The sequence below is a fragment of the Heloderma suspectum genome, chromosome 3 (assembly GCF_057233095.1).
Source record: "Heloderma suspectum isolate Gila_16-S chromosome 3, 16-S_ref, whole genome shotgun sequence".
Taxonomy (NCBI): domain Eukaryota; kingdom Metazoa; phylum Chordata; class Lepidosauria; order Squamata; family Helodermatidae; genus Heloderma; species Heloderma suspectum.
In genome coordinates this window covers 101662402-101675108 of record NC_139460.1, presented here as the reverse complement: position 1 = coordinate 101675108, position 12707 = coordinate 101662402, and the positions used below count along the sequence as shown (strand labels likewise).

The window sequence follows — 12707 nt, the reverse complement described above, 5'->3', positions numbered from 1 at the left end:
GAAAGTAAGAAACAAGTATTCTTCCCAAACGAAGCAAGAGCTCACATGCCCTATTCCTTTTGCTTAGCTCAAAGTAACTAACAAGGTCATCAGTAACAGCAGTAGTAGCTGGTCACAAAGATCCTGCCTGCATGACCCACCACTGACCTTCCCAGTAGTTTATTGTTAAACTCAGCCAGGCTGGAAAGTATAGATTATACAGCAGCCGCAGCCTCAGTATTAATTTATAGCAGAACACCTGGCATATTAATGGCCCTTGCTCAACAGTAATCTGTGCAGTATTGCTGGGGGATGGTGCTTCTTCCCTAATTTATTTCCAGTGTGTAAATATTTCATGTTGAACAGAAACTTTGACTTCTGTGTTTAAAAAATATGCTTAAATATTTTATTCAGGAGGGGAAAATCCCTAAGATTTTAATGAGAAGAGTCCTACTTTTGTTAGAGAGAGACTTGGGTTTGGTTTGGTTTTTGTCATTTCCTCCCACTTTCCCTGTTCATTCAGGAGTTTTAAAAAGATCAACATAGGCACATTCCTATGCACCTGTAAATGGCTGATGGGAACCTCAAAGCATAAATATCATCTCAGTAGGTGGCTTCATTCTGGCTGAAGAAGTGCAGGCTTTTATGGCTCAGTACACCAAGAGCATGAAGTTGAGTCAGGGGTAACTTGGCCTACAGCCAAGGTAGCTCAGTCTGTACATTCATTAGCTCTCATAAGCTGCCTGAAAGATGCTGGGTGGGGGAAAAAAAACTTTAGGGGAAAAAACATACCCTGGGAGGCGATCCACATATTGCAACAAAAGGAGGCCTTCTTTTTAGTGTATTTCATTTATTAAAAATATTTTCATATCACCTCTCATGTAAACATATCCAGGCAGTGTACAAGATTAAAATCATAATATAAAAATAATATATAAAAAATAAAAACTATATAGCTGAAACATACTAAAACATAACTAGTGGCCATCAGAAATCAAAAAGAAAATCAAAACAGGCATCAAAAGCCAATGTACAAGATGGAAAATGAGCACTGAGTGAATGCCAATAATGTAGTTGCTAAATAACAGTATAAAGCATTACCTTGTAAGAGGCGACCACAGGATCTTTGGGTACTGTGTATTGCAGAAACCTGTGAATACTTTGGCATATGTACGGAAATGATGCTTTTGTGGGCAACTGCGGGAGATTCAGGGACCATTTTGCCCCCAGAAGCTCCCCCCACCCTTTCAGGCCACACACACTGTGGATGCCCCAAAGCTAAAAATAAATTTAAAATATTAAAAATTGTGTCAGTAGTGGCTACAGAATGTCAAAAAGGCTCAGAATTAGTTTGTTTCTTTGTAGTCTCTACAGATGCCATTTTTAAAAAGAATACAAAAGGGGGGGCAGAGGTCCCAGGGCATGAGTTCCATGATGGAAGAAAGGTGGGTTATGAATGTAAAAATAAATACATAAAATGTTGCCCACCCCTTCTTTAAAACAAGACTATGAGTTTGATCCCAGTTCTGCCTTCTGAAGATGGAAGGGCTGTACTCACAGAAGGTAACTCTGCCCGATTTTCAGGGATCCCCCCTTCCTAACACATCACAGCTCACCTCATTCAGCAGTGTTCCCTTATCGTCTGTGTAAAATTTTCAGGGGGGGGGGCTGCCATGGAGAGGATGGGGCGGGGAAGTTAATTCATGTGCCTCAGTCTGTATCTAAACTTATATAATTAATCTGTTTGTGAATATCTGTTTTAAATGAATTGACCAGTTGGTCTATTTTCCCCCCAGAAAATGTATTTGACAATAGTTTGAAAATAATTGGGTCAAAAATTGCTTCTAAAAGGCAATGTCTGTTAAGGTCAACTTCCAAGTAATGTTCTCTTAGGTGTGTGTGAGAAAGCATTACTTAGCTGTTGATCTTAAAATGAAACATTTTTGCCAGTTTTGAAATAACATCTTTTCTTTATTAATTCTCTTCAACAGGCCATACTGCTAATCTAACCTGTCGAGCATTCTTTGGATACAGCGGAGAAGTCAGCCCTTTAATGTACTGGATGAAAGGCGAAAAGTTTATTGAAGATTTGGATGAAAGTCGGGTTTGGGAAAGTGATATTAGGTAAAAAGAGGACATTGTATATTTGTCAAGACTAATCTATCATTATCCATAATGAACAAAGCACTATGTAAAGGAAGTAATAGACATTACTAAAGTGCATTAAAACACTATAGGATTCCTTTTCCACAGGGCGAGCACTGAAAATAACATCAGAAGTTCATTCTTTCTCATATACACAATTATCTCTGAAACCACTTGTTCAGGATTTCTTTTAGACTGAGAATGGGGATTCTGAGGCTGTACAGAAGTATCTAGAATTAGATACTTTTAAATTAGTAAAATAAAAGACACTAGCAAAATCACTAAATATTTTCTGGTAATTACTGTGAGAAGCAGTCATTCCCCAATCCTATATACCAGGGGCAAGTAATCTGGTACCCTCCAGATGTTTTGGACAACTCTCATGACCCATGACAATTAGCTAGGTTGGGTGGGACTTATGAGAGTTAAAGGCCAAAATATCTGGACGGCACCAGGACTCCTGCTATAGAGTCAGAAACGTGCAACAGCACAATGCATTGAAACAGTGAGATAAACTTCATGTAGGTGCAAAGTCCATCCTTCCTTCCCAGCCCTCCCTGCTTCCTCTACCTCCTGTAATGGCCCAGGACTGATATTCAAATACATCAAAAGAGGAGCCCCAGACTGTCAAGAACTCAACAACAAACTGGAGAGGGTTCAGAGGAGGGCAACATGGATGATCAGGGCACTGGAAAAAAGCCCTATGAAGAGAGACTGAAAGAACTGGGCATGTTTAGCCTTGAGAAGAGAAGGCTGAGGGGAGATATGATAGCACTCTTCAAGTACTTGAAAGGTTGTCACAGACAGGAAGGCCAGGATCTCTTCTTGATCATCCCAGAGTACAGGGCACGGAATAATGGGCTCAAGTTACAGGAAGCCAGATTCAGGCTGAACATCAGGGAAAACTTCCTGACTGTTAGAGCAATACGACAATGGAACCAATGACCTAGGGAGGTGGTGGGCTCTCCCACACTGGAGACAATCAAGACGAGGCTGGACAGCCATCTGTCAGGGATGCTCTGACTTGGATTCCTGCATTGAGCAGGGGGTTGGACTCGATGGCCTTGTAGGCCGCTTCCAACCCTACTGTTCTATGATTCTATAACTCTGGTAATAGTGGAGCCTCTCTCTGTTTGCAGAGATTTCTGTGGAAGAACAGGAAGAGAATCCTAAATCTGTGCTACCTTTACCCCCTGCTTCCAAAAATGTTTCCTTTTCAGCCTCCTCAGATTAGATAACTCCTCCACAGAAGCTCCTTCAGTTTCCACCTTCACCACTATGCCAGCCCCAGACCATCACCAGAGAACACACCCCAGGAACACAGTGCTATGAATTTAACTGAGAGTTGATCTCCAGGGAAGCTCCCGTGGCCTAGAACACAAACTTCCCTGCAGGAGTTCAGTTCTCAGGAACAAACTCAATATTCTTCTTGTAATGCAAAGCTCTGCTTTGTGTAATTGGTGTATTTACTTCAGAATAAGTGTGTGTGCGGCCCCAATTCAGATTGGGACTGTCGTGCTCTGGGAGGGGGGACTTTAAGCTTCCCCCCAACCTGTTTTCATCCAAAAATTCCACAGAGACACTCCATGGGGGGGGGGAGGAATCCAACTCCATTGATTTCAATAGAATCCTCCTTGAAGAGGAAGAGGGAAATTCAAACAGCCTATTGTGCATCATTAGCTTCTTTTCCATTCTGTTTTCTTCCTTTAGACTTCAGCACCAACATACTAGTGCTCTTGTGCAGAATTGTATTCATACTAGGACATTTAGATATAGGTGGAGAAAGAGGATGCCGATTCATGACTGAAGCCCACTGAACAGCCACTAAACAGTGGTGGGGTTTAAGGCTGTGGAATATCTGTCCATGGAGGCTGGTGGCTCCTATTTCAGTTGAGCAGTGAATCTGCTCTTGGTTTCAATCAGAACCAGTCAGAACTCTAAAGGAGACATTTAAGGTGCTGAACCCATTTGGGGGATAGGGTTCGGCACTTTAGATAGCTCCTTTAGAGCCCTGACTGGTTCTGACTGAAACCCAGAGCAGATTCACTGCCCCACCGAGATCAGAGCCACCAGCCTCCATGGTCTTGGCCATAGGTGGGTTGCAGAGCCTGGCAGGCAAGCAGGCAGTGATAATGAGGAATACACAATAGTAGTTCATCATCTAAACCTGGGACAGTGCACTATGGAAGCCAGAAGCAAGACTAAGACCAACTAATGGGGTGTAGGCCAAAACACAGGTAACCTAGAATGTTGCTCCAGCCCTTGCAATCCCGGCCCCAAGGCCAATGCTTTAAAACAGGGGTGGTGAACCATTCTGAGTCCAGGGACTGAATTGTCCCCCTAGGCCCCCTAGCAGGGCAGATGACATCATGGACAGTGCCCACTCCCTGAGTCATTGGGATCCTGGCCTAAGCTCCTCTAGCCATTGCCTCAGTTGGGGAGCTGCTTCACTCCACATGGGCTTTTTCTTTAAACACACACATACCAGTTCACTGTGATTAGAAGCTAGAGCTGCTGGTCCTCCTTTCCCTCTCCTCTCTCCCCACCCTGGTGTTTTCCTTTTATAGAAAGCTTGGGGAGAAATGTATCAATTTTTGGCGATACACTTCTGTGTCCCTGTGCTCCTCCAAAGCCCAGATCTTCAGGAGTGCTCAAATTCTGCTTCAGCCTGCTTCGGGGGAGATCTGTTTTGATACAGACATCTCCCAAATCTGTCTGAATCAGCCTGATTCCATTCAGGATTTGGCTGAATCCAAAGCACACCCCCATTTTGAAATAGCTTGGCAGGTCTAGTGTCTTTAGATTTTAAGTCATACAAATCAAGCTAAACATTAATAAGATAATGGGCTGTGATATTTCACCCCAAGTATATTTTCATTTTATCCTACAAACCTCAACCCTAACTTAAAATATTGCATAAACAGTTGGCATGTTGTATTTCTTTTGTAAAGTTCTCCCAAAGACATTCACATACATGCTTTTAGGCCTTTAAAAGTTTAACAGAGATGGTAGGAAGTGACTTTATTGCTTTTTGGAGTTGGTCATTTCATGTGTGCTCAGGGAGGACCCTGAAGTGTTTTTCCTTTTTCTGTGTTGAGAAGGGATTATGAGAGTGTAAAGAAATGTCTTATTTACTCTGTTGCATGAAATTGCAGAGGAAAACCAGGGATGATGGGTTATCATCGCTTCTGTTTTAACTCTGAGCACTTGCATTTTTTCCTCTCTGGATATAGCTGAACATTAGCAAAGAAATGAAAGTCTTCCTTTTGGATTATATGTGTGCAGTAAGAGCAATGGAGAAACATCTGGAATTAATTCTCTTTTAACAAAGCCATACCCTATTTTACTAGGGATGTACGAAAGTCACTTACCTTTTCGATGGGGTGATTCGCGGTGGGGGGGAGGCGCTCCGCAACTCCCCCCGAAATCCTAATCCGGCCGGCTCTGCTCCGCAGAAATTCCGCAGAGCCGCCGGCCGGGGCCACCTGCAGCCGGACATCCGGCCGCTGGGCAGCCTGCGGGGGGGGGGGGGAAACAGCATACGCAAATGGTGGCGGCTACGGCGGCCGCCATTTGTGTTCCCTTTTTCACTATTTTAACTTACATAAATATTTACGTAAGCTATTACTGTGGAAAAAAAGGGGAACGCAAACAGCATAGTGGGCACTATGTGCGTTCCTTTTTTTTTTTGCCGTTTTAGCCTATGTAAATATTTACGTAAGCTATTGTGGCGGGGGGGGGAAAGGAACGCAAATAGTGCCCACTATGCTATTTGCGTTCCCCTTTTTTTCGCCATAATAGCTTACGTAAATATTTACGTAGGCTTAGGGATGGCAGAGAATTCCGCCACGGATTTCAGTGAAGCCAAATGCCAGTGCATTCGGCCCCCTGAACTCTGTGGCTGAATGGCCTCCTGCCCCCCTGCCCCCCCGCAGAATCCCCCTGGGATGGCCCTTAACTGCGGCGGGGGCGGCGGATTCGGCGGCGGCAGTTCCAGTGGCGGTGGTGGTTCTGGCGGCGGTGGTTCCGGTGGCAGCGGCGGAGGCAGCAGTGGCGCCGGCAGCAGCGGTGGCTGGTGTCCTGGCTGGCTGCGGCCAGGCTGCCGCCGCCGCCATTGCTGTCCTTGCAGCCATGATAGGCTACGTAAGAATTTACATAGCCTATCACGGCTAACCCCCCCCCCCAAAAAAAACCGAGTGTACGCAAATGGCAGCGGCTACGGCGAAAAGGTAAGTGACTTTCGTACATCCCTACGTAGGCTAAAACAGTGAAAAAGGGGAACGCAAAAAGGGAATGCAAATGGCAGCCACCGTAGCCGCTGCCATTTGCGTATGCTGTTGTTGTTTTTAGCTTGCCATGATAGGCTACATAAATACTTACGTAGCCTATCACGGCCTCCGCAGGGATGCAAATGGCATCCCTGCATTTACCAAGATTGCAAATGAAACCAGAGATACATTTCTTCAGTGTCAGAACCATCAGATAAACATTTTCTTAACCTCTGGTCTATGTACCATGGTTTCAAGAAATCATTTAAAACATTTTAAAGAGCATGAAAACCTTTTACCAATATTTTGTGCGCAACCTAGTGATGTACGAAAGTCACTTATCTGGTCCCACAGCTTGCTTCGCGGTGGGGGGGAGGCGCTTGGGTTCTCCCCCTGAAGTTCAGGCCAGGGGGGGAGGCGCCCCACCTCGCCCAGCCGAAATTCAGGCTGGGGAGAAGTGCCCCATCTCCCCGGCCATGAAATTAAAAAGTGAATGAAAAAACACACACACACACACATGATAGGCATAGGCTACGTAACGTTTAATGTAGCCTATCACGGCTAGATTTCCAAAGTCAGCCGTGATAGGCTATGTTAATCATTATGTAGCCTATCACGGATGACTTTGGGAAGAAAAAAAAAAGCGCGTACGCAAATGGCGGCGCCCATGGGCGCCACCATTTGTGTTCCTTATTTGGGCCCGGGTAGTCTACGTAAAGATTTACATAGACTACGGCGAAAATAAGGGCAACACTATTTGCGTTGCCCTTGTTTTCGCCATAGTCTATGTAAATCTTTACGTAGACTACCCGGGCCCAAATAAGGAACACAAATGGCGGGTGCCCATGGGCGCCGCCATTTGCGTACACGCTTTTTTTTTTTCAAAGTCACCCGTGATAGGCTATGTAACGATTAACGTAGCCTATCACGGCTGACTTTGGAAATCTAGCAGTGATAGGCTACGTTAATCGTTACGTAGCCTATCACGTGTGTGTGGGGGGGGTTTCATTCACTTTGTAATGGCGGTGGCAGCGACAGCCGGTCGGAAGACCGGCTGCCGCCCCCACCCCCACCGAAACGCCGCCGGGACCCGCCGCCGAGAGGGACATTCGAGGGAGGTAAGTCCCATCCCGGGGGGGGGGGGGGCGGAGAATTTCACCAACAATTTCGGGGGGCCGAATGCGTTGGCATTCGGCCTCCCCGAGATTCGTGGAGAAATTCACGGCCATCCCTAGCGCAACCCCTAATACCTTATCAGGATTGCTTATGGATGGATGTCCAATTGCAGCTCTTGTTAGCATCTATAAAACCAAGTCTTCATTGCACTTGAAGAAGAAGAAAATGACATTATATAATTTATCTAAGATTGCATCAAACCATAACCAAATTTGAAACCAGAGTGTTTTGATTTGTGAAAGGCATCACTTTGTGTTTATCTTTCTATATGATATTGTGTAAAACAACATTTATATGAGGGAAAATATTTTCTTTCACCAGAGTTCTTAAGGAGCATCTTGGAGAACAGGAAGTTTCCATCTCATTAATTCTTGATTCAGTAGAAGAAGGAGACCTCGGAAATTATTCTTGTTATGTTGAAAATGGATATGGCCGCAGACATGCTACCGTTATTCTACTTAAAAGGGGTGAATATTGTATTTATTTATAATTTCAAAAGGCGTTTTCCACTGTAAGGTATTCATATTTTATATAGCTGCATTCTTATTTATTCCTTAGCTCTCTGGTCCTTTGTATACTGACAGAAAAATATTAACTATCCTTTGCTTCTGTCTAGAAACATAGAAAGACAGACAGACTTAAATATGTTGAAGAAATGCAGTTCAATATAGTTTAAAAAATAACATTAATATAGAAAATGCGTTGAAGTACTGGTGAGTATGTGAACTAATAAAAATTTGCTAGGACTAGTAAGACAAGAAGCGATTGGTAATAGAAGTTTAACTATTTTCTGTAAGAAGTAAGTCCAAATAATATTTTAAAAACAACAACAATAAGTTCCAAATATATTTGGGGAGGGGGAAAACAAACAGTCTTAGTGAATTCTAGCTTCAAGGGGGATTTGGGGGGAGGTTGTTCTAAATGCAGTGTTTAGAACTTGCTGGATTTACAGAGGGGATGGTGGAGAATTAAGGATCTTCCATTCATTCCTTACTAAAATGTGTGGGCTAGAAAACAACATTCTGGCAGTAACCTCAGTCTTATCACACAGCTCTTGGAGTACCAGTTAGGGCTCTTGAGAGGGTGGGTGCTGCACTACTAGGCACCCCCTGCTGAGTGATGGCACAAGGTAGCTCATCTACCATATGGCCAGATGGTATTTAAAAGATAGAGCAGCCCAGTCTAACAGTTTAATGCAGGCAGACTGCTTCTACTCAGATCCTTTTAGTGGTGCCAGCCAGTTGTTGGAAGCATCAATGTAGAATGGCCTGCACTGTTGTCCAATGCTGCAATGTTGTCCAATGGATGATGAGTTCACAGAACTTCCCTGTCCCTCCTCACCCATCCCACTACAGTGTTGGTTGAATAGCCCAGTATACATTCTTGCACATGCTGTTATTACAGCGTACTGGAGTAGCCACAGGGCCAGTCATGTGCATTGAGCCCCAGCACCCAGTCATGTGCATTCTTCCTGTAGTACAGCCAGTTATTGCTTGGATAAGCCATTTGTTGGTGCTACTACTACTTTAAGATTAGAAATTAAGCAACTAACCTATGTTACAATCTGTATGTATACTTAAATGTATGCATTTGCTATTAGAATATCTCTGCACCAGCTGATTTTTTCATGATTTGTATGGCAGAAGATGGTGCATTCATTATGCACTTAATACCTAATCTTGTATCATGTCTGTTCAGTGTTCCCTTTGAAGATTTTTTAGCAGTATAAGTAGTACTTCACAAAACATACAGATAGCTTTATTACAGTGTCCCTTAACTAACGTGTGTCATTTGGACAAATGTTTCATGATACCCATCATGACCATTACCCTGCCCTCTTTAAAAGAAAACAAACAACTTGTATCATTTTTTTTAATGTTCTTTTACTTTTTAATCTTTGTGTACTTATTCACTTTTCTCCTCCATTGGTCTTTTTACCTGTTTATGCCCAAGGATATGGCGAGGAAAATTTCTCAATACTGAGAAATAATGCAAATATTAAAAAGTTAGAAATAGGAGAATGGTTTTGTCAGGGGAAAAATAGCAGAGGATTTGAATTGTTTGAGAAGTTACTTGATAGTGTCTGTGAGATGTGAAATGTACCTCATGGATGTATTCAACATACTTTGCATTTTGACAACTTTTTCAGTAAGATAAGAAATTAGCCGTGACAGATAAAAAAAATCAAGCAAATATCTCAGACTTCCTAGCTAGAAAAGTTGTGCATAGCTGTTGCGATCTTCTTTCTCACCATGGCAACATTTTTAATAAGCTTTCCTTGCTTAGACCTACATCTTGGATATGCAAGAAATGTGTATTGTTACATATATTACTGGATATTTTGGTTATGGAGCATACCAAAGAAGTTACAGTTGTTGTTGTTGTTGTTGTTGTTGTTGTTGTTGTTGTTGTTATTTCTATACCATCCCATAGCCGAAGCTCTCTGGGAGGTTTACAAAAATTAAAACATTAAAATACAATATACAAAGTTTAAAAACCATTTACATAAAAACATATGGAGAATACATACTGAAAACATATAGCTAAAAACAACTTTGAATGAAAAACAATTTTTAAAAAATCCAACAATAAAACACAGCTTAAAACAACACTGCTTAAAACAGTATAAAAAGTCAGCAAAAGGATCAAGAATTCTAAAAAGGGAAGGCCTGCCAGAATAATAGTGTCTTTAATGCCTGCTTAAAACCCTGCAACGAGGTCAGCAGGCACATTTCAACTGGCAGGTCATTCCACAACTGAGGGGCGGCCAAGGAAAAGGTCCTGCGTGTGGCTGCCAATCTCACATTAGGCAGCCGCAGCAGAGAGCCCTCAGAGGACCTTAGGTGGCAGACTGGGACGCAGGGAAGAAGGTGTTCCCTAAGGTACCTTGGACCTAGACCATGTAAGGCTTCAAAGGTAAGAAACTACACTTTATATTTTGCTCAGAAACAAATTGGCAGCCAGTGTAAAGATTTTAAAACCGGTGTAAGATGGTCTCCACGGGATGTCCCAGAGACTAACCTGGCTGCCATATTTTGTACCAGTTGAAGTTTCTGAACTAAATATAAAGGCAGCCCCAAGTACAGAGCATTGCAGAAATCAAGCCTAGATGTTACCAGTGCGTGCACCACCATTACCAGGTCCACATTTTCCAGGAATGGGCGTAGCTGGTGTATCAGCCAAAGTTGATAACAGGCACTTCTCACCATTGCCTCCACCTGGGCTGCCAGGGGTAGGGTTGGGTCAAGAAGGACCCCCAAGCTACAAACTTGCTCCTTCAGGGGGAGTGCAACCCATCCAGAACTGGTTGACATACCTCAATACCTGAATTAGGACCCTTCATGATGAGGACCTTTGTCTTGCCTGGATTCAATTTCAGCTTGTTTTCCTTCATCCAGACCATTACAGACTTCAGGCAGTCACTCAGAGGAGTCATAGCTTCCTTGGATAAAGATGTTAAGGAGAAATGGATTTGGGTGTCATCAGCATACTGATAACACTCAGTCCCAAACCTCCTGTTGATCTCTCCCAGCGGTTTCATGTAGATATTAAACAGCATTGGGGATAGAATGGGGCCCTGAGGGAGTCCACATAATAGTTCCTTTTTCAAAGAACAACTATCCCTGAGCGACACCATCTGGAACTATCTTGAGAGAAAGGAGAGGAACCACTGCAGAGCAGTGCCCCCAACCCCCAACTTCCTCAGGTGATCCAGAAGGATACCATGGTCAATGGTATCGAATGCGGCTGAGAGATCCAAAAGAATCAATAGGGATGCACTCCCCCTATCAATTCCCAGGTGAAGATCATCCACCAAGGTGTACGGATGTACGAAACTCACTTGCCTTTTCGCAGATTGATTCGTGGTGGGGGGGAGGTGCTCCATCCCTCCCCCCGGAATCCTCGACGGGGGGGAGGCGATCCGGTCCTCCGCCCCGGAATCCTGCCTGGCCGGCTCCACTCTGTGGCGGCTCTGCACAACAGCTGGCCAGGGCTGTCCGCAGCAGCTGGATTTCCGGACGCGGACGGGCTGGTGCGGACCCAAATGGCGGCTGCCGTAGTGGTTGCCATTTGCGTCCAGCCAAGCTGCCATGATAGGCTACGTAAGTATTTATGTAGCCTATCACAGCTAACCCTCCCCCCAAAAAAACCAGCGTATGCAAATGGCGGCGGCTACGGCGGCCACCATTTGCATTCCCTATTTTTCACCGTTCTAGCCTACGTAAATATTTACGTAGGCTATTATGGCAAAAAAAAGGGGAACACAAATAGTGTAGTGGGCACTATTTGCGTTCCTTTTTTCCCCGCCGTTCTAGCCTACATAAATATTTACATAAGCTAGAACGGCGAAAAATATGGAACGCAAATGGCGGCCGCTGTAGCTGCCACCATTTGCGTACGCTGGTTTGTTTTGGGGGGGGGTAGCCATGATAGGCTACGTAAATAGTTACGTAGCCTATCACAGCTGCAAGGATGGCAATGGCGGCCGGCCAGGAGACCAGCTGCCGCCACCGAATCTGCCGCTGAATCCGTCGCATCCGCCCCAGGTAAGTTCCATTCCTGGAGGATTCTGTGGGGGGGGGGCAGGAGTCCGTTCCGCCACGGATTCCGGGGGGCCGGATTCTAAAGAATCCAGCCTCACTGGAATCCATGGCGGAATTCTCTGCCATCCCTACCAAGGTCAAGGTGACCATGGCAGTATCAACTCCATATCCCGCTCCGAAGTCAGGTTGATATGGGTCCAGATAATCAGTTTCACCCAAGACTGGCTGGAGTTGAATGGACACTGCCTTCCCGATTACCTTGCCCAAAATGGTAAATTACCTAGTGGCCTATAATTATTGAAGTCTAGAGGGTCAAGGGAAGGCTTCTTCAAAAGTGGTCTAACAATTGCTTCTTTTAGACAAGATGGAAAATTACCTTCCTTTAGGGAGGCATCAATAATATTCAGCAAAAATTGCTTTACCATCTCTGCTCCCTGGACTACAAGCCAGGATGGGCAAGGATCGAGAGGCCAAGTTGTATTTTTGACCAAACCAAGCAGCTTGTCCACATCATCAGGAGTCACAAGCTGAAAATGATCCAGTTTAATCATGCAAGCAGAATTGCTGGACACCCCACTGTTGATTTCTGTCCCCC

The 12707-nt window shown here is 44.3% G+C and overlaps 1 protein-coding gene across 1 annotated transcript in view; it reads left to right on the top strand.

Moving 5' to 3' along the window:
* IL1RAPL1 (interleukin 1 receptor accessory protein like 1) overlaps window positions 1–12707 on the top strand; it is a 589910-nt gene that overhangs the window by 510464 nt on the left and 66739 nt on the right. Inside the window, exons 6-7 of the mRNA XM_084845510.1 lie at window positions 1971–2103; window positions 7890–8035. Of these exons, the coding sequence (XP_084701636.1) occupies window positions 1971–2103; window positions 7890–8035 (279 nt within the window). The remainder of the gene's footprint in view (window positions 1–1970; window positions 2104–7889; window positions 8036–12707) is intronic.